This window comes from Brienomyrus brachyistius, chromosome 23 (genome assembly GCF_023856365.1).
Source record: "Brienomyrus brachyistius isolate T26 chromosome 23, BBRACH_0.4, whole genome shotgun sequence".
In the NCBI taxonomy this organism is placed as follows: Eukaryota; Metazoa; Chordata; class Actinopteri; order Osteoglossiformes; family Mormyridae; genus Brienomyrus; species Brienomyrus brachyistius.
In genome coordinates, this window is record NC_064555.1 from 5,966,551 (window position 1) to 5,990,439 (window position 23,889).

General features: G+C 40.5%; 3 protein-coding genes across 3 annotated transcripts in view; all 3 read right to left on the bottom strand.

Annotated features, from left to right (window-relative positions):
- The window catches only part of LOC125719313 (uncharacterized), a 29,963-nt gene extending 7,355 nt beyond the window's left edge, over window positions 1-22,608 (bottom strand). The window contains exons 1-3 of the mRNA XM_048993972.1: window positions 22,540-22,608; window positions 21,068-21,154; window positions 20,795-20,871 (exon numbers count right to left, since the gene is read on the bottom strand). Coding sequence (XP_048849929.1) covers window positions 20,795-20,871; window positions 21,068-21,093 — 103 coding nt within the window. The 5' untranslated portion in view covers window positions 21,094-21,154; window positions 22,540-22,608. The remainder of the gene's footprint in view (window positions 1-20,794; window positions 20,872-21,067; window positions 21,155-22,539) is intronic.
- LOC125719074 (uncharacterized) lies at window positions 345-16,305 on the bottom strand. The gene is made up of 2 exons (XM_048993531.1): window positions 14,534-16,305; window positions 345-506 (listed from the first exon to the last, which is right to left on the bottom strand). The coding sequence occupies exon 1, from the start codon at window positions 16,203-16,205 to the stop codon at window positions 15,048-15,050; it is 1,158 nt and encodes a 385-aa protein (XP_048849488.1). The 5' UTR covers window positions 16,206-16,305; the 3' UTR covers window positions 345-506; window positions 14,534-15,047.
- On the bottom strand, window positions 536-16,739 carry LOC125719071 (uncharacterized). Its single transcript, XM_048993528.1, has 2 exons — window positions 16,565-16,739; window positions 536-2,577 (listed from the first exon to the last, which is right to left on the bottom strand). The coding sequence occupies exons 1-2, from the start codon at window positions 16,722-16,724 to the stop codon at window positions 1,070-1,072; spliced, it is 1,668 nt and encodes a 555-aa protein (XP_048849485.1). The 5' UTR covers window positions 16,725-16,739; the 3' UTR covers window positions 536-1,069.
- Window positions 22,609-23,889: the final 1,281 nt, after the last annotated feature.

A 23,889-nucleotide genomic window follows, 5' to 3' on the forward strand; every position in this document is an offset into this window, starting at 1 on the left:
AGTGTAATCTTCTCCACCAGTGTCCATCCCAGACAAAAAACACACGTCATGGTGGCAAATAGCAGGATCACTAAAGCGTTTGTCCCCAGGTGTGGGACTGGGTGAGGACTCAGGGGCTCCGATGAAACTCCCACTTCATAACAGTGTTTGTCACTACAGCCACCTGCTGAGGACCTTCCCATTCCTGATGGAGCTCATTCTTTCTTTTAAACACTCTGACATGTACAAAATGTCCTGGGATGTTTATGTCACTCAGACCCATGAAGATAAGATTTTAAGAGTCCGGAACAAGAGTTCTGCTCTGTCCAATGCGGAAGGAAAACAGTTCTTCTTTTAACTTCTGGACCTGCAGTTTTTGCATTTAAGGATGGCGAATAATCAGTGTTCACAGATCTGCCCACAATTATCTCATGCAGACATGATCCTGTGGTCTTTGTCTCATAGACATGAGAGTTGAAGGAAAGGCATCATGCTGTGTCAGTCCTGTTTCAGCACAAATTTTCCACCTCATGATTTTTAGTCCTGTTGTATCTTTCCATCGTATGTTAAAGGTAATGCAGATACTATTTGGTTTACCAGGCTTTGCTCAGTTCTTTCAACACCCATCAGTTAAAGTGGAGTCCTCAATTACTAGACAGTCTCTATAGGATCTCAAATCTAAAACTCAAATTTTAGATCTAACAGTTTAACAAGTTTGTAAGTTTGGGAATGTTGCTGACATTCAGGCATTTAATTATGTTTGCTATCAATTCTGATATTCTGAGAAAATAAAACAAAATAGGTCAAAGTAACAGAGATATGAGTCCCTTGAAACTATTTGTCAACATAATCAAAAACCTTTAGATTTCTATGAATAATATGAAATACCGCATTCTTACAATCAATATGCATTAAGAAATCCAAAGTCTAAATAAAAACAAATTATATGAAAAGATAATAATTTTAATATGATATAAAATATGATATATATAAAATCTTAATTTCTAATCCCTTTCTCATCTCAGCTCAGTGGGAAATGTCAGTGAAGTGCCCACAGCCATTCACAGCTTCTCTTTTCAGGAAGACTTTTCTAAATTGTGGGTAATACATTGAAAAGATCCTGCTCTTCCCCCTGAAACTTATGTGCCTCCACAGTCCATTTATCTATTTCCTCAAGTTTCTGAACTTTTTCAGTCTGTTTAGTTTCACGCAGCTTTTCAATCAGAAAGTTAATATTCTGCAAGATGGACAATGACTCTGGCCTCAGGGCTATTTCATGTAGTCTAATGATATGGTTGTATGATTCGAAAATAAACTTCTGCTTTTTACTTTCTATTTCGCTTAATTCCTCTTGAAGCCTTTTCAGCAGACTTTCAGACCTCCTGCATAATTCTTCATATTTCTCTTTCAGCTGCTCATATGTCTTTGTCACCTTTCTGACTGACAGCACATACCTCATTTTTTCTGTGACATGATCAGAGAGGCTGCATTTCCCAGGACATGATATGCAGTCTGAGTAGGGAGTTACTGCGCACCAGAAAATCTTATCTTGGAAAAAACTGCATGGATAGTGGCAAGTGAACTGACATTTATTACAGACAGTTGCATACGTATCTGATTCAACTTTTTCTGTAAAACTTTCTTCCACAACATATTCAAAGTTTTTCTTTTCCTGTATTGCCTCTTTGTTCTTCTCCAAGGCCTCCTGCGTTTGCCTGATCTCATTCTGCTTATGTTCAGCCTTTACAATCTGATCCTGAAGACTCTTCACGCAGCATTCCAGCCTCTCACGTTCGAACAGAACTTTATGCGTCATCACCAAGCTTCTTGTTTCCAGAGTATTCAGGTACTTGAAAAAATCTCCCATGGTCTTCTTCCTTTTTTCCCAGGCGTTTTTGAAATAGTCGGGTGAGGTGTCCTCGTCATACTCTTCCTCAGGAGTGTTATCAAATCGGAAGTGAACTAGATTATTCTTTTCATCTCTATACCCTGAGAAACCAAATTTATCAAGAGCTGCAAGGGCAGCAGGTTTGCCCACCCCTGAGAATGTGAAGACTGGAATGATGTTCTTCTTTATGTCTTTCCCAAATAAAGAGAGAATAGCATCGAAAATACAGCGTTGCTGTGGGGTAAGGCGGTTCTGTGATGCCCTCACAACTAAGCAGACTGCATCAAGCTGGTGAACTCCGTCTTCACACTGGATCAAATAACACAGAGTTTCTGCAATTTTCTTAGCTCTTCTCTCTCCATTTGTGTTTCCATAACCAGGAGTATCAATGATTCTGAGGGAGAATGGCACTCGGATATCTTCATACCCAAAGATCTCGTAAACATTCACTTCTGAAGTCTGAGATTCAGTCTGGTCCCTCACTTTCTCCTTGACGATCTCATAGCGGATCTTGTCACTCCATTCTACTCCCAGGATGTAGTTTGTCATCACATTGATGAGAGAGCTCTTCCCTGTTCCCGTCTCTCCCAACAGAACTATTGTTCTCATAATTTTTTGTGGATTCTTCACTCCCAACGTCCATCTTCTAATATTTCCTTGCTCGTCTATTTCCTGTTTACTTGTACTGAGCAGACGCCTCTCTGGGGGACCTTCAGTGATCAGTGTACTACCTTCATTTAATAACTTTATTCTTGCCATTGAATACTCCAAGGACAAGGCCCTTTCTCTATAACAAAAAACATACCTTCATAATTAAATGCAACTGACATCTATACTTTTCTATATAAGATAAGATAAGATAAGATTGCCTTTATTAGTCCCACGGGTGGGAAATTTGCGTTATACAGCAGCAAAGTGGACAGTGCAGCAGAAATAAGCAGAATGCAGAAAAATAAATAAATAAATAAATATATAGCACTATATAGCACTGTGCTGACAGGAATACATAAATAATATGACAGAGCAACAATATTAACATAATTGTGCTAAATTTAATGCAATAATAAAAGCAAATACTGAATCACTTCTATACTCACACATGTTGAAAAAGTTCACAACACTTACAGACTTTGTTTGTCAGAACCAGCCATGATTGCCGAAAGGCAGTCTGACTCCCCTGGGTCTTCCAGAGTTAGCAAACACCAAGTTGGCAGCGGCCTGAATGAGGAAATCGATAAAATATTACGGATTATGTAAAGACGGGGCGGCATGGTGGTGCATTGGTTACAGTGGTTAACACTGTTGCCTCACACCTCTGGGATCTGGGTTGGAGTCTCCGCCTGGGTCACATGTGTGTGGAGTTTGCATGTTCTCCCCATGTCGTCGTGGGGTTTCCTCCGGGTACTCCGGTTTCCCCCCCCACAGTCCAAAAACATGCTGAGGCTAATTGGAGTTACTAAATTCCCCGTAGGTGTGCATGTGAGAGTGAATGGTGTGTGAGTGTGCCCTGCGATGGGCTGGCCCCCCATCCTGGGTTGTTCCCTGCCTCGTGCCCATTGCTTGCAGGATAGGCTCCGGACCCCCCACGACCCAGTCGTAGGATAAGCGGTTTGGAAAATGGATGGACGGATGGGTTTGACCCCTTAGTTCCAGTGAAAGGAACTCTTAATGCTGCAGCATTCAAAGCCATTTTGGATAATTTCATGCTCAAAACTTTGTGGCAACAGTTTGGGGACGGCCCCTTCCTGTTCCAACATGCAAGGTCCATAGGGACATGGATGAGCGAGTCTGGAGTGGAGGAACTTGACTGGCCTGCACAGAGCCCTGACCTCAACCCGATATAACACCTTTGGGATGAATTTGAGTGGAGACTGTGAGCCAGACCTTCTCGTCCAACATCAGTGCCTGACCTCACAAATGCTCTCCTGGAAGAATGGTCAAACATTCCCATAATCACACTCCTACACCTTGTGGACAACCTTCCCAGAAGAGCTGAAGCTGTTATAGCTGCAAAGGGTGAGCCAACTCCATATTAAAGCCTATGTATTAAAAATGGGATGTCATTAAAGTTCACGTTTGTGTAAAGGCAGGTGTCCCAATACTTTTGGCAAAATAGTGTATCAAGGCACCAGTTCCACGACTGCATTACCCATAATTATTGCTATCAATGTTCCATTACCATATGCATTAGTATAATGATACCACAAAAAAATGCAACAAAACTGCATAAATAACATTGTCTGTCTACTGTATATGACATCTTTGTATTTAACTGTGGCTTTAAAATGTTGAATATTTGAATGTGATCAGCAGGCAAAAAATACTGATTTACTTCTTTGAGATACAGTGTACTGGAATTTCAGGGTGAGTTTCAGGTTCTGTTGCATGGAGTTTAAGCAAACCTTTTGCTGGAGAATATTGATGGATGGCAACACTGCCCACACCTGCCTTTGTTAGATTCTCATTAGTAGTGTGTGTGTGTGTATACCTGCCCTCACAGTGTTTTCGTTGTTGCTCTTTGGTATTCCTAGTGTCTCCCTTCCCTGCGGCACTCCTGTTGTTCTGGTCTGCCCTGCCTCAATCTTATCATTCCTTCCTATTCTCTGTTCTAGACCCGTCGTGGCCCTTTATTTTCTGGTTGCCATATTCCAGTCCTTTAAGCCCCTGTCAGTCCAGCGCAATGCTGCCTCTGGGTCGTCGGACACCACACAAGGTTATTTGCTCACACGGGAACATTTCATTGACGTGACGTGCAAATAAGTAATAGAAAACTGATCGTGTAAATGTCTACAACGTCAGCTCTCAACCCGCTGCCTGTTGTGCCAGTAGGAGATGGATCCTTCCTGGACTAAAAAATATAGCTACCTCTTTTAAAGTTGTAGTAAATTAAACGACTCGTTAGTGAAATAAAAATCCTGTGTTTCAAATGAAATGGGGATTTTGTGCTCATCCAAAATTACATGAATCGATTTGAAGAAATATAGACATGTAAGTCCTAGAGCTGACTTTTTACAAATAGCGCATAACTTCGGGCAGAATAAATATCTGTTTACAGTGAATTATCTGCGTGTTTCCGAGTAATTTATTCGTATTCGGGTGCATCCATAGTACACAGAACTTTAGAATCGCTTTTCCGTGACGCGCAGTATTTTTGCACAATTACATAATGATTGGCGTGCAAGTAAAACTCGTCTGTTACTAGGGAAATAATATTGCTGCGTGTTTCATGCAATGACAAAGCAGGAAATCGTAAACGGAATTTTGCAAGTTGCAGCCAAACTGCTCCGAATTCTAAACGAATCAGTATTTATGTTCCATTATCATTAACTTTGAATTTGCATGAACAAAACCTTATATTACTTTCGGGAAAAATATTATGGTATTTACTCGTAGAAATCTTAAATCTTAAAAAACATCTTTAAAAAAACCACCCAAGCCAGTATCTGTAATCTGGAATATATCATGTTCTGTTAATTATCATTTTTAGTGAGAAATCTGTACTTAGTTTTCGGCACGTTACTTGTTAAAATGTCCACAAAAAGCATTAGACTTAGATTGACTTTTCTCTTGTACATATGTCAGTATTAATATGTTACGTTAACACGAAATATTCACCCTGCAAAGTAATGTATGTTTAGTTAGTTCTTAAATACACATTTGCCTGTATGAAATTCCTGCATGTTAACCTGTAATAAATGTTGTTACATCAAATCCTGAGATCACAAATAGACAATTACTCCATTAATTTATCTACTTGTTCTGCGAAACCACACATGAACTCACTTTCCTGCAGGGCTTCCTTCTTCCGTCAGGTGACACTGCTTGGCTGAACTCGCCTTGAATGTGTCCTGAAACCTGAAATGGTCTGACTTAAGTTCTCAGGTAGTGACCCATTGGTTTCACTTTCAGTGTTAAGTTTGTTTTCACCTTTCTGATTTTATTGTGGGGCGGCACAATGCTGCAGTGGTTATAGTGCTGTTGCCTCATACCTCTGGGACCCGGATTCCATGCGAAGTTTGCATGTTCTCCCTGTGCCATTGTGGGGTTTCCGCTGGGTTCCCAACGGGGGAAACTGCTGGGTTTGGGAGTTTGAATCCTGCCATTGTTTGTGTTGTGTTTACATGTATATAACAGCAGTTAGGCTAACACCGTGTCTCTAAATTACCCATGCTGTGTGTGATGTGTCACGATCGGTCGCGGAGGTAACGGCGATCGTGCGGGTAAACGAGTAAGCAGGATGCAGAATACGGGGACTAACGAGGGTTTAATCGGGAACTGGGGATCAGGCTACATCTAACGGCAACGAACATCAATGACAGACAAAGGCATCAGGCAAGACGTGGACTTGCGTTCATAGTGGGGTACCGCAGGGTTCGATTTTAGGACCACTATTGTTCCTAATTTACATAAATGATATGGATACCAATATATACAGTAAACTGGTGAAATTTGCAGATGACACCAAGGTGGGTGGTGTAGCAGATACTGAATTAGTGGCTCAGCAGCTACAGCGGGATCTTGATTTAATTAGTAACTGGGCCTATACCTGGCAGATGAAATTTAACGTCGATAAATGTAAGGTACTCCATCTAGGGAGCAGAAATATAAAGTACAGGTATTTCATGGGTGTCACTGAAATAAAGGTAGCTGATCATGAGAAAGACCTTGGTGTGTATGTTGATGCTTCCATGTCCCATTCTCGCCAGTGTGGGGAAGCAATAAAAAAGGCCAATAGGATGTTGGGGTATATCTCCAGGTGTGTGGAGTTTAAGTCAAGGGAGGTAATGCTAAGATTATACAATTCCTTGGTGAGACCTCACCTAGAATATTGTGTGCAGGTTTGGTCACCATATCTTAAAAAGGACATTGTGGCCTTAGAAAAGGTGCAGCGTAGGGCCACAAAAATGATTCCTGGTCTTAGAGGAATGTCATACGAGGAACGGTTACTTGAGCTAAATCTGTTCAGTCTCAAGCAAAGGAGATTGAGGGGGGACATGATCCAGGTATATAAGATTCTAACAGGTTTGGATGCTGTTCAACCAAATAGTTACTTCAGCATTAGTTTAAATACACGAACTCGTGGCCATAGGTGGAAATTAGCGGGAGAACATTTCAAGCTGGATTTAAGGAAGCACTTCTTTACGCAGCGTGTAGTCAGAGTATGGAATAGCCTTCCTGATAATGTAGTGCAAGCTGAATCCTTGGGTTCCTTTAAATCAGAGCTAGATAAGATTTTAACGACTCTGAGCTATTAGTTTAGTTCTCCCCAAGCGAGCTTGATGGGCCGAATGGCCTCCTCTCGTTTGTATAGTTCTTATGTTCTTATGTTCTTATGGACTTAAAAAGACAGGACTGGTTGAACATAATCAGATACAGCTGGGCACGATCGGGAAAGCACACGTGGATAATCAGGGGGGCGTGGCACACACGAGGATCGGACGAGCTGGGCGTGACGTGATGCTGCCTGAAATTTCACCTCCAGATGACCTTGTTCAAGATAAGTAACTGGAGAATGGAATGTTCATGTTTTGTTCTAAAGTTACTCATGGAGCTGTTGTGTTCTTCTTACTATCTTCCTGTATTATCAAGGAAACTGGGGTGAGGTCTCCAAACACCTGCTTAACATTATGTCATTCGTAAGTTCTACCTTAAGCTGTACCTTGGTTGGTCTGAGCCTCTCTTAGCTGTCTCTCATCACAGATGTCAGGTCATACCACCAGTAGCCCCCACTGTTCAGACCGCATGTCTGAAATGAGTAATATGCTATTAAGCAAAATGTACTCTAACAATTCAACAGTTGTGGGGGTGATTGGGGTGCGCTGTATATCGTGACATCACAGTGGGCACATATGCAGCACATCGTGAAAGGATGTGATGTAAGAAATATTTTTTTACCGATGTTATTTTTTAAAATAATAGGCTACAGAAAAGATTTCATCATTTAAAATAAGACTAACATCATTAACGGTACAGTTTTACAACTAATAACTAAAAAAATAACTGATCAATATGATAAGTTGATCTTGTCTGATAGTTGATAACAATCATCGTTAGTTATGTGTTTGTCTTTGCACTCTGCATTCGCAGAGAATTGCCCTCAGTCACACTCGGATTCATAATAGAAAAAAAGGATTAAGTACTTATTTATTGAGAATGATATGTTTATGGTTTTAATAATATAGTATATTTATAGGTTATGAGTCCTTTCAAAGGTAACCAATAAGAGTCTCCACTATGGTGTCACATCAATGGGCGTTTTTCCACCACACCAGCTACCGAACTTTTGGTACTTCAAGGAGTTGGTTATCCATTCCATTGGGTAATTTGTACTGAAAATTACATACATTATATAATATATGTTTAAAAATCAGTTTAAAGTTTACCTCCGCTGCTCCACTGCATATGTTCTCCAAGACAATCATTTTCATCCTTGCCATTTAAATCATCCATCCATTTTCCAAACCACAATATTTATTACAACTAAATCACATCACTAAAATTACTATATTCATCAAAGTACTTCTTCTCATTATTTTTGTTTTCTTGTCATGCCATTCAGGTCTTTTTATTACATATCATATTGATTTTTTTTTTCTTTACTTCGTTTATCATTATTTTCTGAGTTCGCAAGTGTTTTCAAGGGTGTCTTAGTATTGATTCAGAGGCAGGCTATTTGCATAACCAGTCGAAAAAGCAAGTGTTTCAAGTCCCACCCCAACGTACTGAAGTACCAAAGAAGTGCCCTAACTGGTTTGACACTTTTGGTACTGCAACATTTGGTACTCGACCGGAAGTCAATAGAAAAGCGAAAGTACCATACCAAAAGTACCGTACTGATTGCAGTAGAAAAGTGCCCAGTGTCTGTTCTGCCATTTTTTCTGCTTTGCCAGAATTTGCTACTGCAACAAATTTTCAGTTATATCTGTTGGTTTTTACTGTGTCGTCAATATATCCTACCCCTAGGGTTGAGGACCGTCAGAAAGGTAAAGGGAAAGGAGAGGGGAAAACGAGACAACCAGGGTATGGGAAAAGGGAACACGGGAAAGACAGGGATCTTTTTTTTGTATTTTTTCATATTCATTCACAAAGACTTTCACAAACAATAGGGCAACAGACTTCGGGAGTGACACAGCAAAAACAATAAACAAAACAGCACTACCGAACACGTCCCAAACTAAGCTAATTCTAAACGAAAAGAAAACGGGAAAACAAAATGACAAAACTAACTCTGACTCCCTCACCAAACAATACAGTAAACCACACGTATAAACAAATGGGCAGTCAATCCTTACACACTTAACAGACACGAACATACAGGAAACACCAAAGCCGAACACAGTATCCGAGGGGCGAGGCAAGAGAGGAGTCAGGAGTAAGAAGACAAGAGATCACAACCAGAAAGCAGTCAAAAGCGAAGGCAAAGGTACAGAAGGGCAAAGCAAGAGACGAAAACCAGGAAACCAAAAATGTCATACACCAATCAATCCAAAAGAACGCAAGCAAACCAACCAAGAACAGAGCTACCGCTAGTCTCCGGCCACGGCTTTTTCAATACTAAATCCGGAAGTAGCGCCGAAGATCGGGGGCGTGGCCAGGTCCAGGAGGCAGAGTCGAAGGGAGCAACGGGCGACGATCAGGATCTGCAGGGCAACCCCTACCCTAAACCTTACGGCACGTAACACCCTTGTGATGGGAAATAAGATGACACATCAGTTTTCGTGGCAATTGGCTTTCAGCATATTTTATTCTGCATCTATCCATTGCCTGTCTCCCAACCCCGCCACTCTTGGAGCGCCATCTACAGACCTAAAGATGAACCAACCAAGACTATTTCAGCACATTCTGTACTGTGTCAGATCACAGGTAATAATGAAAATGGACGTATTAGACCAACTTTCCTTTTCAAGCAGTAGTTTTATCCAGCTGAGATTTTAGTGAATAAGAAGAATACAATAAATTCAATATAATGCGTTATGTGAATCTTTCTGAGTGGAAGTGTTGTATTGTGATATTTGAATGTGTATGTGATAGAGCAACCCTCTACATAATAAATACTGGGGTATTTATAAAGCAAAAAATGAGTTCACAAAATGTCTCACAAACCCATCTAAGACGCTTAGCAAGAATGAAAATGATTACAGTTGTCTCAAAAATGCATGCAGTATTCATACAAAAATAGTGGAGGTAAACTTTACACTGATTTTTATACATACGAGAATCTTGGGGTTAAAAGGCAAATGGGGAAAACAATAACTAACTTAAAGATACCATAGACTAATACAAGAAGGTAGCAGGACACCATAACCTTCACAGATCAATGCACAAAGATTGCCTAGAGAACAGAGCAGGATCAGGAACTTAAATACACACAAGGCTAACAAGACACAACGCAGGAGAGGTGAGAAGAATACCCAAATAACCAATCAAAGAAAGGACAGGGTGAGCAACAGGTGGGGCTAATTAACAGAACTAGAAAGCTTCAGACATCAAAACTAGGAGACAAACAAGACTCTAGCACTATAATACAAAGCAAATGAACGTGGAACAAAAGGTGCAAAACAAAAACCAGGAAAGAACACAAGAAAGGAAAACCAATGATAGAGAAACAATTAGAAAATAATAAATGCTGGGGAAACAGAAAAACCAATAAATACAAAATAACATATAAAGCAAGAACCTCTGACCACAGGCTTGACAGTCAGAGCCACACACTTAACCCACTGAGCTATGCAGCAGTCCAGGGAACACAGAAAATACATTAAGGACTAGCACAAAGACAGAGGTGCGAACAGGATGGCCGGCTACACCTGCTGGCCAAACAGGAAGAGACATGAAGGGCAGGGATGGATGGGTGCAGACCCTGACAATATGCTTACATTGTGGTGCAGTAATTGGCATGTATTCTTTAAAGGTTATGTGGTCACATTCTCTACAGGCTACATGGTCACATTCTCTACAGGTTACATAAAAATCTTCAGGTTACATCTTTTTAATAGTGTCTTAATGGTTACTATACCTTGTTATTATGCATTATACAGTGTTATATGTGTAATATAATAATCCATAGTATTAACATGGTAGCAGTGTGTGGAAGATAAGAATTGCTGCTACTAAAATGACTCTCCTTCCTCATGTGAACGTCTTGAGAATAATTCACAGTGAGACTTCATAAGGTAAAGTTTATTTAATAAGCAAAAGAGCAAAAAGAAGCTGAGTATCCCAGCCCCGAGTTGGTGACACACCCACAGAAAGAACAGCAGTTTACATCCCTTTTTCAAGCTTCCCAAAAAGCATATTGATATTATGAATGGCTACTTCTCCAAAAAGCAAATCACCTGACAAATGTTCATCACTTATGATTGGTTATTACTTCAAGAGGCATATGAATTATGATTGGCTCCTGCCTCGAGAGGCACATCACTTACAATTGGTTACACAAAGCATATCAGTTATGACCAGTTGCCCCTATTACCCCATCCTGCAATCACCACGTGACTTAACCCCCCTCAACGTCTGTTTCATATCACAGCACATTCTGCACTGCCTGACCTCCCCCACTTCCTCACTCAAGGTTTGTCAGAAATATCCACCCTCTATTCAATCTACACCTGCATAGCTCAATATTACTGCTACTACTATTATCTTAAGCTTATATGTCCCTTATGCAAACAAAATCTTCTGCATTAACACAGCTTATCATATTGCAATACATAATCAATAGCATAACCTCCACCTCTCATAGCAGAATTTTCCTTTCAGCTCTGGCCCCTCTTCTGATCATCTTCCCTCCATTACAGGTGTCTTCTTGTCGACCAAGCCCCCCCCCCAGGTCTCGCCTCCCATTTGCCTCTCCTATCCACCCTGTAAGGCTCCAGCTGTACCCACAAGTTTTCTGTCTTTTCTGACGATTAGCGTATTTGCTCTATCGGTGACCCAGACAACTGTAGCCTAATAAGCCCACACACAACATGTGTTTTCCATAAAATGGCACATTCGTATAATTACAATTCTCTTCTTGCCTAAGGCCTAAAACATTGACAGCAATCCCATAATACCTCCCCTCGGTCCTAACCCATCAGCTTACCATCCACAAGTGCAGTTAACTGTAATGATGAAGCTGCTGATAACCAGAACAACTTAATATGTAACAATACCCTGTGCAGAAATGGGAACATTAGCCTCGATAGCTGGCTAAGCTGTCTGCCGTCTAACTCAGGGCTCTTCAGTCTCACACATAGACCATGAGACATACACATTTCAACCAGTTGATGCACCACGCTGAGATGTAAGGAATAACACCCACCAGGGTGTCCTGTTATACAGAAATATTGGACGATACGCAGGCATATGGAGTTTAGCTTTCCGCTTCGTTCATAACTGTCTCGAGCTTAATAGCCACCTACCAGCCAATCAGGAAATAGCATTTGTTGTTTGTTGTAAAGGTGGAAGTTAGAGCAAGACCTTAATAATGTGGCAGGCAGGGCTCTCAAGTCTCATGTGATGAGCGTGAGCCGCAAGTATCACCCCAATGTAATGTCGCTCCAAACATTTGATGAAACTTGAGAAACTTAGCTATTAATTAAGATAAACATATACAGCATACAGTATATAAAAACAAAATTGCAATATTTACTGTATTAATGGCAGGAAATGCATTAAATATATATATATATATATATATATATATATATATATATATATATATATATATATATATATATATATATATAATTTTTTTTTTTTTTTAGCTGTTATTTCATCAGTCATTAATCCCTTCAATCACTTACAGCCAATTGCACTGGGATAGTTTATTAACTGGACCAAAAGAAAACAAAGTAATAGATAAATCATGACAGAAAAGAGAAAAGTCACACCAGGTTTACTCCGGATCTCCAGCACCCTAAAGATTCCACACAATCTTATATTCTTGATACATCATCATATCATGGTAGGAAACTGTTAACCCATCATATCCACATGTTCATAACGTTTTAGCCACTCAGTAAAAGACCTGGACAGAGCGGAAATCCACCTCAGATAAGAAATTCATGTTTATAGACACAAGTAACCATGTTAACTGGTACAAAGAGGCTCTTTCCAGCCTTTTCTCAGACTCCATTCAGTCGAAATCTTAGCCAAACTCAAGGGTTTAGAACCATAAACTAAGATCAAAGGAAGAACAGAGCAGCATAAAAGGCTGTAATGAGCTTTAACACACATCTGATCTAAGCACAAGAAGCATAATTGGCTAATTATACCTAATGTTCAATCACAAAGGGAGTCTGTTAAATCCCCAAATCAGAACTGAAAAGGTTCAGACTCTTGACAAAAAATTACATGATTCCACGTCCCCCAACTACAGAAACGAAAAACCTAACAACCAGGTGGAAGAATTAAAACAAAAAAAGCCTCTAAATGTCAGTCTGGAAAAAAGTCAAGTTACTCTCCAGTTCGGTGTAAACTAGCTGCAAATAGACATCTGCTTACCATCTAGTTCTCAGTATTGTTTAAGGTTTATACCACATTCTCCTTTCTTATCCCACAAACACATATGAACCAGCATGTTATTGATGAATGCCACAGGTCTACTAATGCTTCTAAACCAGTAAGAAATGGTGGAATCAACAAAAAGGGGAATTCAACCAGCACTCATTCTGATACTCGAGCCATAACCTGAAGTCTGAGAGCCTTAAGGTTACTTTCAGTCATCCAAACAAAGTCACTGGTTTGCGGTCTTCTTCTCAGTTCAGATGTCATTTGTGTGGTCAGGGATGAGGGTACAGCACTCAGGCCCCATCATAGCATACGTGCCCCTTTGTGCTGCTAGCAGAATGTTCCGGTCTTGCTTGGTCTCGGTGATGTGGCGATAGCAGCCTCGCCCCCACCCAGAGGACAGTGGGCTGGGGAAGCTGTAGCTGTGATGAAGATTAGGGATGACATGTCCCACGTAACAAGACCAGATCATATGTTGGGCAGTCCATTTCAGCAACTGTGCAATTAATTTTTCTATTGTTAAAGCATCTTTTGATTTATCTTTAAGCTAAAGGACAATTAATCAAATGGATACCAGAATTCCCATTTGCTTATATGGCGTGATGGCAAGCTTTATGTCCTAACAGGGCCCAGTTAAAGCAGAACAATTTTGGCATGTTAAAACTTGCATTTAGGACTAAAGCTCTACCTGGGGAAATACCAACTTTGGAAATCAGTAGGTCTCATTTCAAAGTGACCAGTCCAGTCCACCTGAGAGCAAACCCAAGAGGAGGAACCATATAAATGGTGAGCGGCCTGTAGTGCTGTTTCACTACAACAGCCAGTGTGTGTTATGGTGCATACAGTATCGGCGTTCATGAATGTGACATGAGGTGACATCAACATGAAATACAAAAAATCCTGTGCTCATCCGTGTCTCAAAGACCTATAAAGAAACGTTTTTCAGAGTTCTGACCAAAAGTCCTGCTCAGACCAACACAGAAGGAAAACGGTTCTTCATTTACCTTCTGGACCTGCATTTTTTGCAGTTAAGGATGGTGAATAATCAGTGTTCACAGATCTGCCCATAATTATCTCATGCAGACATGATCCTGTGGTCCTTGTCTCATAGACATGAGAGCTGAAGGAAAGGCATCATGCTGTGTCAGTCCTGTTTCAGCACAAATTCTCCACCTCATGATCTTTAGTCCTGTTGTTTCTCTCCATCGTATGTTAAAGGTGATGCAGATACTATTTGCATTACCAGGCTTTGCACAGTTCTTTCAACACCCATCAAGTAAAGTGGGGTTTGCTTTGGGATCTCAAATCTGGAACTCAAATAGTTTGCTCGCACACTGCCGTTTCCCAGACCCTAACTTCAACAATTTAGCCAGTGTGCCAGTTTGAGACTTTTGCTGACACTCATGCAATTAGTTATGTTTGTTATCTTGTTATCAATTCTGAGATCAAAGAAATAAAACAAACTAGTAACAGAGAAATTAGATAAAGTCTCTTCAAACTATCTGTCATATCTAAATCCTATAAAATTCTTTCAGTAATATGAAATACCATTTCCTTTCAATCAAAATGAACAAGGAAGTAAGAAATCAAAAGATTAAATATGAAAATTTTAATTCATTTATAATTCCTTCCTCAGCTCAATGTGAAAAGCTGACGAAGGATCCACTGCCATTCACAAGTCCTCTTTTCATGGATAAAAACTGGCAATGAATTTCATGAATCTGGACTGCTCTCCCTCCTCAGTGTTGTGTGCCTTCATAGCCCTTTTTTGTATATCTTCCAATTTCTGAGCTTTGTCAATCTGATTAATTTCACGCAGCCTTTCAATCAGGAATTTGATATTTGGTAAGATGGACAATGACTCTGGCCTCAGGGCTATTTCATGTAGTCTAATGATATGGTTGTATGATTCAAAAATAAGCCTCAGCTTTTCTCTTTCTATTTCACTTAATTCCTCTTGAAGCATTTTCTGCAGACTTTCAAACCCCCTGGATGATTCTTCATATTTCTCTTTCAGTTTCTTTAATGTCCTTGTCACCTTTCTGACTTTTGGCACATACCTCATTTTTTCTGTGACATGGTCGGAGAGGCTGCATTTCCCAGGACATGATATGCAGTCTGAGTAGGGAGTTACTGCGCACCAGAAAATCTTATCTTGGAAAATACTGCATGGATAGTGGCAAGTGAACTGACATTTTTTACAGAGAGTTGCATATGTATCTGATTCAACTTTGTCTGCAAAACTTTCTTCCACAACATATTCAAAGTTGTTGTTTTTCTGTATTTCCTCTTTGTTCTTCTCCAAGGCCTCCTGGGTTTGCCTGATCTCATTCTGCTTATGTTCAGCCTGCATAATCTGATCCTGAAGACTCTGCACGCAGCATTCCAGCTTCTCACGTTCGAAAAGAACTTTATGAGTCATCACCAAACTTCTTGTCTCCAGATTGTTTAGGTACTCGAAAAACGCTTGCAGGCTTTGCTTCCTTTTGTCCCAGGCAGCTTTGGATTCTTTGGGTGAGACATCATAGTCCTCCACATCCTCAGGAGTGTTATCAAATTGGAAGTAAATTGGATTATTACTTTTATCTCTACACCATTGGAAATCAAATTTATTAATAGCTGCAAGGGCAGCAGGTTTGCCACGGACTGAGAATGTGATGACCGGAATGACGGTTTTTTTCATGTCTTTCCCAAATAAAGAGAGAACAGCATCAAAAATACAGCGTTGCTGTGGGGTAAGGCGGTTCTGTGATGCCCTCACAACTAAGCAAATTGCATCAATCTGGTGAACTCCGTCTTCGCACTGGAACAAATGACACAGGTCTTGTTCCATCTGCTTGTCCATTTTCTCTCCATTTGTGTTTCCATAACCAGGAGTATCAATGATTCTAAGGGAAAATGGCACTTGGTCATTTTCATATCCAAAGATCTCATAGACAGTCACTTTTGAGGTCTGAGATTCAGTCTGGTCCCTCTCCTCCTCCTTGACGATCTCATAGAGGATGTTGTCACTCCATTCTACTCCCAGGATGTAGTTTGTCATCACATTGATGAGAGTGCTCTTCCCTGTTCCCGTCTCTCCCAACAGAACTATTGTTCTCATCATTTTTCCTGGATTCTTCACTCCAAATGTCCATCTTCTAATGTCTTCTTTCTTGTCTATTTCCTGTTTACTTGTACTTAGCAGACGCCTCTCTGGGGGACCTTCAGTGATCAGTGTACTACCTTCATTTAATAACTTTATTCTTGCCATTGAATCCTCCAAGGATGAGCCCCTTCCTCTACAATGACAAAACATTTTGGAAATTAAATCTGATTGACATCGGCCATTTTCTGTAAAATTACTGTGCTGACAGAACGGCATAAATAATATGATAAAACAACAATGGCAAAATTATAGTGCAAATTTAAAACAATTATCTTAATGAAAATAAGGAAATTGATCAAATATTACAGATTATATAAAGCCATTTCATTTATCCTCCACATTCCCATCTTAGAATTGCTCCAAATTTCTGAAATAATTACAATGTTTCTTAATTCATTTAATTCCAGTTGAGGATTATAAATCCATCAGTAATACAGAACTTTAGTCATGGAGCCGAAAATGTGCATTATCAGGTACTACACCCAACAAATTCAAATATTTAATTTAACCTTATAACTGGATTTAAGGAATATATGCAGTTATACTACAGAAGTCTACCTTGTTAAAATGTAATGGATTTTTACATGAAATAAGGCTCGCAAATTTGCGAATATGGTAAATGTCACGCCCGGCTCGTCCGACCCTCGTGTGTGCCACGCCCCCTGATTATCCACGTGTCCATCCCCAATCGTACCCAGCTGTACCTTGTTATTTTTGCCCAGTCTTGTCTATTTCAGTCCGTGTCTTGCCCCGGTTTCTTATCCGTCATTGATGTTAGTTATTGTTAGTGGATGTTCCGCTCCGCTCCGCTCCGCTCCGCTCCGCTCCGCTCCGCTCGCCTTGCCTTGCCTTGCCTTGCCTTGCCTTGCCTTGCCACTTATAGCAAAATAATATATCCTTAAATTATGTACTTGTTATACACCATTCTTTATTATTTATTACCAATAATAAAGCTAAATTGATATTGAATAGCGGGGCAGCATGGTGGTGCAGTGGTTAGCACTGTTGCCTCACACCTCTGGGACCCAGATTCGAGTCTCCGCCTGGGTCACATGTCTGTGGAGTTTGCATGTTCTTCCCATGTTGCCTTGGGGTTTCGTCCGGGTACTCCGGTTTCCCCCCACAGTCCAAAACCATGCTGATGCTAATTGGAGTTGCTAAATTGCCCATAGGAGTGCATGCGTGAGTGAATGGTGTGTGAGTGTGCCCTGCGATGGGCTGGCCCCCCATCCTGGGGTGTGCCCATTGCTTCCGGTATAGACTCCGGACCCCCCGCGACCCAGTAGGATAAGCGGTTTGGAAAATGTATGGATGGATATATATATTTTTTTTTTTGCAGCAAAAAGTGCTTGTCTTAAAGCCATTCTTTGCCTTTACTAAATCAAAATTGATTTTCATCAAAATTGATTTTCACCGAAATGCCCGGAACTTTCCACAGACAACAGCGGCTATTTCCCGTGAGATATTAGTTATTTAAGTTATTAATTTTTATTAATGTGGCAAACAGATATATCATGTTTCGTTGATTGTCATTTTTTGTTAGAAATCTGTACTTAATTTTCGGCACGTTACTTGTTAAAATGTCCACGAGAAGCATTAGACTTAGATTGACTTTTCTCTTGTACATATGTCAGTATTAAAATGTTACGTTAACACGAAATATTCACCCTGCAAAGTAATGTATGTTTAGATAGTTCTTAAATACACATTTGCCTGTATGAAATTCCTACATGTTAAGCTGTAATAAATGTAATTACATGTAGTTCGTTAAATGCTGAGATCATAAATAGACAGTAATTCCATTAATTTATCTACTTGTTCTGTGAATCCACACATGAACTCACTTTTCTACAGGGCTTCCTTCTTCTGTAAGGTGACACCTCTTGGCTGAACTCGCCTTGATTGTCTCCTGAAACAGTCTGATTTAAATCCTCAGTAACTGGGAGTGGCCCAGTGACCAATTGGTTTCACTTTCAGTGTAAAGTTTGTTTTCACCTTTCTGATTGTAATGTGGGGCGGCACAATGCTGCAGTGGTTAGTGCTGTTTCCTCATACCTCTGGGACCCGGATTCCATGCGAAGTTTGATAAAATATGATAAAATGTTTTCCTCATGTCATCATGGGGTTTCCTCCGGGTACTCTGGGTTCCCCCCACAGTCCAAAAACATGCTGAGGATAATTGGAGTTGCTAAATTGCCCATAGGTGTGCATGTGTGAGTGAATGGTGTGTGAGTGTGCCCTGCGATGGGCTGGCCCCCCATCCTGGGTTGTTCCCTGCCTCGTGCCCATTGCTTCCGGGATAGGCTCCGGACCCCCCGCGACCCAGTAGGGTAAGCAACTTGGAAAAAGGATGGATGGATGGAAGTTTCTTTAATAAGCAAAAGAGCAAAAAGAGCTGAGTATCCCAGCCCTGAGTTGGCGACACACCCACAGAAAGAACAGCAGTTTACATCCCTTTATCAAGCTTCCCTAAAAAGCATATTGATATTATGAATGGCTACTTCTCCAAAAAGCAAATCACCTAACAAATGTTCATCACTTATGATTGGTTATTACTTCAAGAGGCATATGAATTATGATTGGCTCCTGCCTCGAGAGGCACATCACTTACAATTGGTTACACAAAGCATATCAGTTATGACCAGTTGCCCCTGATTACCCCATCCTGCAATCACCACGTGACTTAACCCCCCTCAAAGTACGTTTCATATCACAGCACATTCTGCACGGCCTGACCTCTCCCACTTCCTCACTCAAGGTTTGTCAGAAATATCCACCCTCTATTCAATCTACACCCATATAGCTCAATATTACTGCTACTACGGCTATCTTAAGCTTATATGTCCCTTATGCAAACAAAATCTTCTGCATTAACACAGCTTCTCATATTGCAATACATAATCAATAGCATAACCTCCACCTCTCATAGCAGAATTTTCCTTTCAGCTCTGGCCCCTCTTCTGATCATCTTCCCTCCATTACAGGTGTCTTCTTGTCGACCAAGCCCCCCCCGTCTCGTCTCCCCCTTGCCTCTCCTATCCACCCTGTAAGGCTCCAGCTGTACCCACAAGTTTTCTGTCTTTTCTGACGATTAGCGTATTTGCTCTATCGGTGACCCAGACAACTGTAACCTAATTAGCCCACACACAACATGTGTTTTCCATAAAATGGCACATTCATATAATTACAATTCTCTTCTTGCATAAGGCCTAAAACATTTACAGCAATCCCATAATACCTCCCCTCGGTCCTAACCCATCAGCTTACCATCCACAAGTGCAGTTAACTGTAATCATGAAGCTGCTGATAACCAGAACAACTAAATATGTAACAATACCCAGTGCAGAAATGGGAACATTAGCCTCGACAGCTGGCTAAGCTATCTTCCGTCTAACTCAGGGCTTTTGAGTCTCACGCATAGACCATGAGAAATACGCATTTCAACCAGTTGATGCACCACGCTGAGATGTAAGGAATAACACCCACCAGGGTGGCCTGTTATACAGAAATATTGGACGATACGCAGGCATATGGAGTTTAGTTTTCCGCTGCGTTTAAAACTGTCCCGAGTTACACTGAGTTAATAGCCACCTACCAGCCAATCAGGAAATAGCATTTGTTGTTTCCGGGTAAATTACAAAATAGGTTACACCTAATCCTGCTGCAAACATATTATTACATGTATAAGCCCATAGATGGAGTGCAGAAAAGGTGGAAGTTAGAGCAAGACCTGATTAATGTGGCAGGCAGGACTCTCAAGTCTCATGCGATGAGCGTGAGCCGCAAGTATCACCCCAATGTAATGTCTTTGCTTTAACACACATCTGATCTAAGCACAAGAAGCATAACTGGCTAATTATACCTAATGTTTAATCACAAAGGGAGTTTGTTAAATCCCCAAATCAGAACTGAAAAGGTTCAGATTTTTGATAAAAAATTACATGATTCCACGTCCCCCAACTAAAAAAAAAATATATCCATCCACTATATATCCACTTCATATCCAAAGATCTCATAAACGGTCACTTCTGAAGTCTGAGATTCAGCCTGGTCCCTCATTTTCTCCTTGACGATCTCATAGCGGATGTTGTAACTCTATTCTACTCCCAGGATGTAGTTTGTCATAACATTGATGAGAGTGCTCTTCCCTGTTCCCATCTCTCCCAACACAACTATTGTTTTCATCATTTTCTGTGGATTCTTTACTCCAAACGTCCATCTTCTAATATTTTCTTGCTCGTCTATTTCCTGCTTACTTGTATTGAGCAGACGCCTCTCTGGGGGACCTTCAGTGATCAGTGTACTACCTTCATTTAATAACTTTATTCTTGCCATTGAATCCTCCAAGGATGAGCCCCCTCCTCTGTAACAAAGAAATATAACTTGGTAATTAAATCTGACATCTATACTTTTCTTTAAATGCACTATGCTGACAGGAAGGCATAAATATTCACAAAAATATTTACATAGTTGTACAAATTTAATGTGATTAAGTAAAATAATAAAGGCAGATATTGTATCACTTCTATACTCACATGTTGAAAAAGCACGACACTTACTGATTTTGGTTGTCAAAACAAGCCATGATTTCCTAACCAGACTCCCCTGTGTCTTCCAGAGTTAGCAAACACCAAGTTGGTGGTGGCCTGAATGAGGAAAATGATTAAATATTAGGGATTATGTAAAGCCATTTCATATGTCCTCCACATCCTCAACTTATAACTGCTCCAAATTTCTGAATTAATCACCACGTATGTTGATTTCATTACTCTTCATTTAATACCTCTGAGGACTATAAATAATATCAGTAATACATGCCTTTGGTTATGTAACTGAAAAAGTGCACTACACCCACCAAACACTAACATTTAATTTAATTTTAGAGCTGAATATAAAAAACATATCCATGTATACTACAGAAGCCTACCTTCAATTTATTGATTTTGAAACCAAAATAGGTCCCGTAAATACGGTATACCAATGTTTGAGCTACTTCAGGTTTTACAAACTACTTTTAAATTGAAAGGCTTCTGCACTTGGCTAATTAGTTCAGTTCCTGTGATTTGTCTGTGGTTTGTTTCCTTGATTGAAAGACTCATCCAAGTGTTTCACATTAACATTAGCGAAACATGCATGATTATAAGAGACTGACCAATCAGCACACAGCAAGAACTAAGCTAGTTCTTAAGTGAAATCCAGGTCCTCTGAAATGAATTGGTGTTTACAAATCCTGTCCTAGCTCAAAGTGTCCTCTGTGACATGGATTCCTGATCACCCTAGGTGTCATGAACGTAAATCGAATATTGAATATTAACAGTAATAAAGCTACACGGATCTTCATAATGGATTTCCATCGCCCCGAAGTATTTTTGCAGAGTTATATAACGGCCGGTGTTCTGTCGAGCTGAGCTACTTTTTCCGAGTTAGGCTAACGCTAACCACCCCCCAAACCCCTAAAACCTAACCCCAATACCCACGGTGGAACTGCACATGCGCAGAAAGGCTCGATAGCACGTCTCGATAGGTAGCTCAACTGGTCAGAACACCTGTGTGAAAGTAAAACTCATCTGTTACTAGGCAAATATTATTTCTGCAGGTTATTTCAGAGAATGAAAAACCACTCACGCTGATTTCTTTACTCTTTTTTTAAAATTTAATTACAGTTTCAGTTGAACGATGTCTCGAAAGTAATTTTCCAGACAGCTGCAGCTATTTCCCGCGAGACATTAGTTATTTAAATAATTTATTTTTAGTAATGTGGTAAACAGATATATTATATTCTGTCAATTGCCCTTTTTAGTAAGAAATCTGTCTTTCATTTTTGGCACGTTACTTGTTAAAATTTCCAGGAAAAGCATTGGGCTTCAATTGGGTTTTCTCTTGTCAGTATTACAAGGTTACGTTAACACGAAATATAAAACCTGTAATGTAATGTATGTTTAGTTAGTTCTTAAAAACACATATATCTGTATAGAATTCCTGCATGTTGAGCTGTAATAAATGTGTTCTATGAAACCACACGTGAACTCACTTTTCTACAGGGCTTCCTTCTTACGTAAGGTAACACTGCTTGGCTGAACTCGCCTTGAATGTCTCCCGAAAGCTGAAAGAGTCTGACTTTAGTCCTCAGGAACTGGGAGTGGCCCAGGGACCCATTGGTTTCACTTTCAATATAAAGTTTCTTTTCAACTTTTTGATTTTAATGTAGGACAATTGGAGTGAAGCGAGGTGCATGCCTCTCTCAGGATGGAAGTTTTAAAAAGCGTTGGCACTGAGGCTTAGTCTTTCCTCCCGCTGCTTGTTTTGGGAGTTTGAATTCCACCATTGTGCGTATGGTGTTTGTATATACTCTGCTCAAAAAAATTAAAGGAACACTTTGAAAACATCAGATCTCAATGGGGAAAAAAACATGTAGGATATCTATACTGATGCAAACTGGGTAATGTGTTAGGAACGAAACTGTCCTGCTCGGAGCAGGGAAGCAAGCAAAGGGAATCGGGTAAACATGGGATTTATTCAGGGGTAACACTAAGGAAACACACAGTGGCATCAATGACCGGACTAGGGAACGCACTTAAATACACAGGACTAATTAGACAAGTAGAAACAGCTGATAACATGGGGATTCCACATGGGGCAAACGAGGGGGCGTGGCACACAGGAGGATCAGGGCGACTGGGGCAGGACAGAAATTATGCCACATTGTTCGATGGAAATGAAAGTTATTAAGCTACAGACGGCTGAATTCAAAGACACCCCGAAAATCAAAGTGGAAAAATGACGCGGCAGGTATTCACACCAGTGGCCTGCTGGAGGTCTTTTTGTACGGCTCTGCCATTGCTCATCCTGTTCCTCCTTGCACAAAGGAGTAGATACCGGTCCTGCTGATGGGTTAAGGACCTTGTACGGCCCTGTCCAGCTCTCCTAGAGTAACTGACGGTCTCCTGGAATCTCCTCCATGCCCTTGAGACTGGTGGGAGACACAGCAAACCTACTGGCAATGGCACATTGATGCACCATCCTGGAGGAGTTGGACTTCCTGTGCAACCTCTGTAGGGTCCAGGTATCGCCTCATGCTACCAGTAGTGACACTGACCGTCGCCAAATGCAAAACTAGAGAAAAAACAGTCAGCAAACATGAGGAGGGAAAAATGTCAGTGGCCTCCACTTGTTAAACCATTCCTGTTTTGTGGGTCGTCTCATTGTTGCCCCTCTAGTTCACCTGTTGTTAATTTCATTAACACCAAAGCAGCTGCAACTGATTAACAACCCCCTCTGCCACTTAACTGACCAGATCAGTATCCCAGAAGCTTAATTGAATTGATGCTATACTTAAAGTGTTCCTTTAATTTTTTGAGAAGTGTATATACAGTACAGCGCT

Excerpts from the sequence above, each read along its gene's own strand:
- LOC125719074 (XM_048993531.1), bottom strand. The coding sequence starts at position 16,205 with ATGGACAAGCAGATGGAACAAGACCTGTGTCATTTGTTCCAGTGCGAA.
- LOC125719071 (XM_048993528.1), bottom strand. The coding sequence starts at position 16,724 with ATGCCGTTCTGTCAGCACAGTAATTTTACAGAAAATGGCCGATGTCAA. Across the intron at positions 2,578-16,564 it reads TAGTACACTGATCACTGAAG|GTCCCCCAGAGAGGCGTCTG; the intron begins GTCCCCCAGAGA and ends TGATCACTGAAG.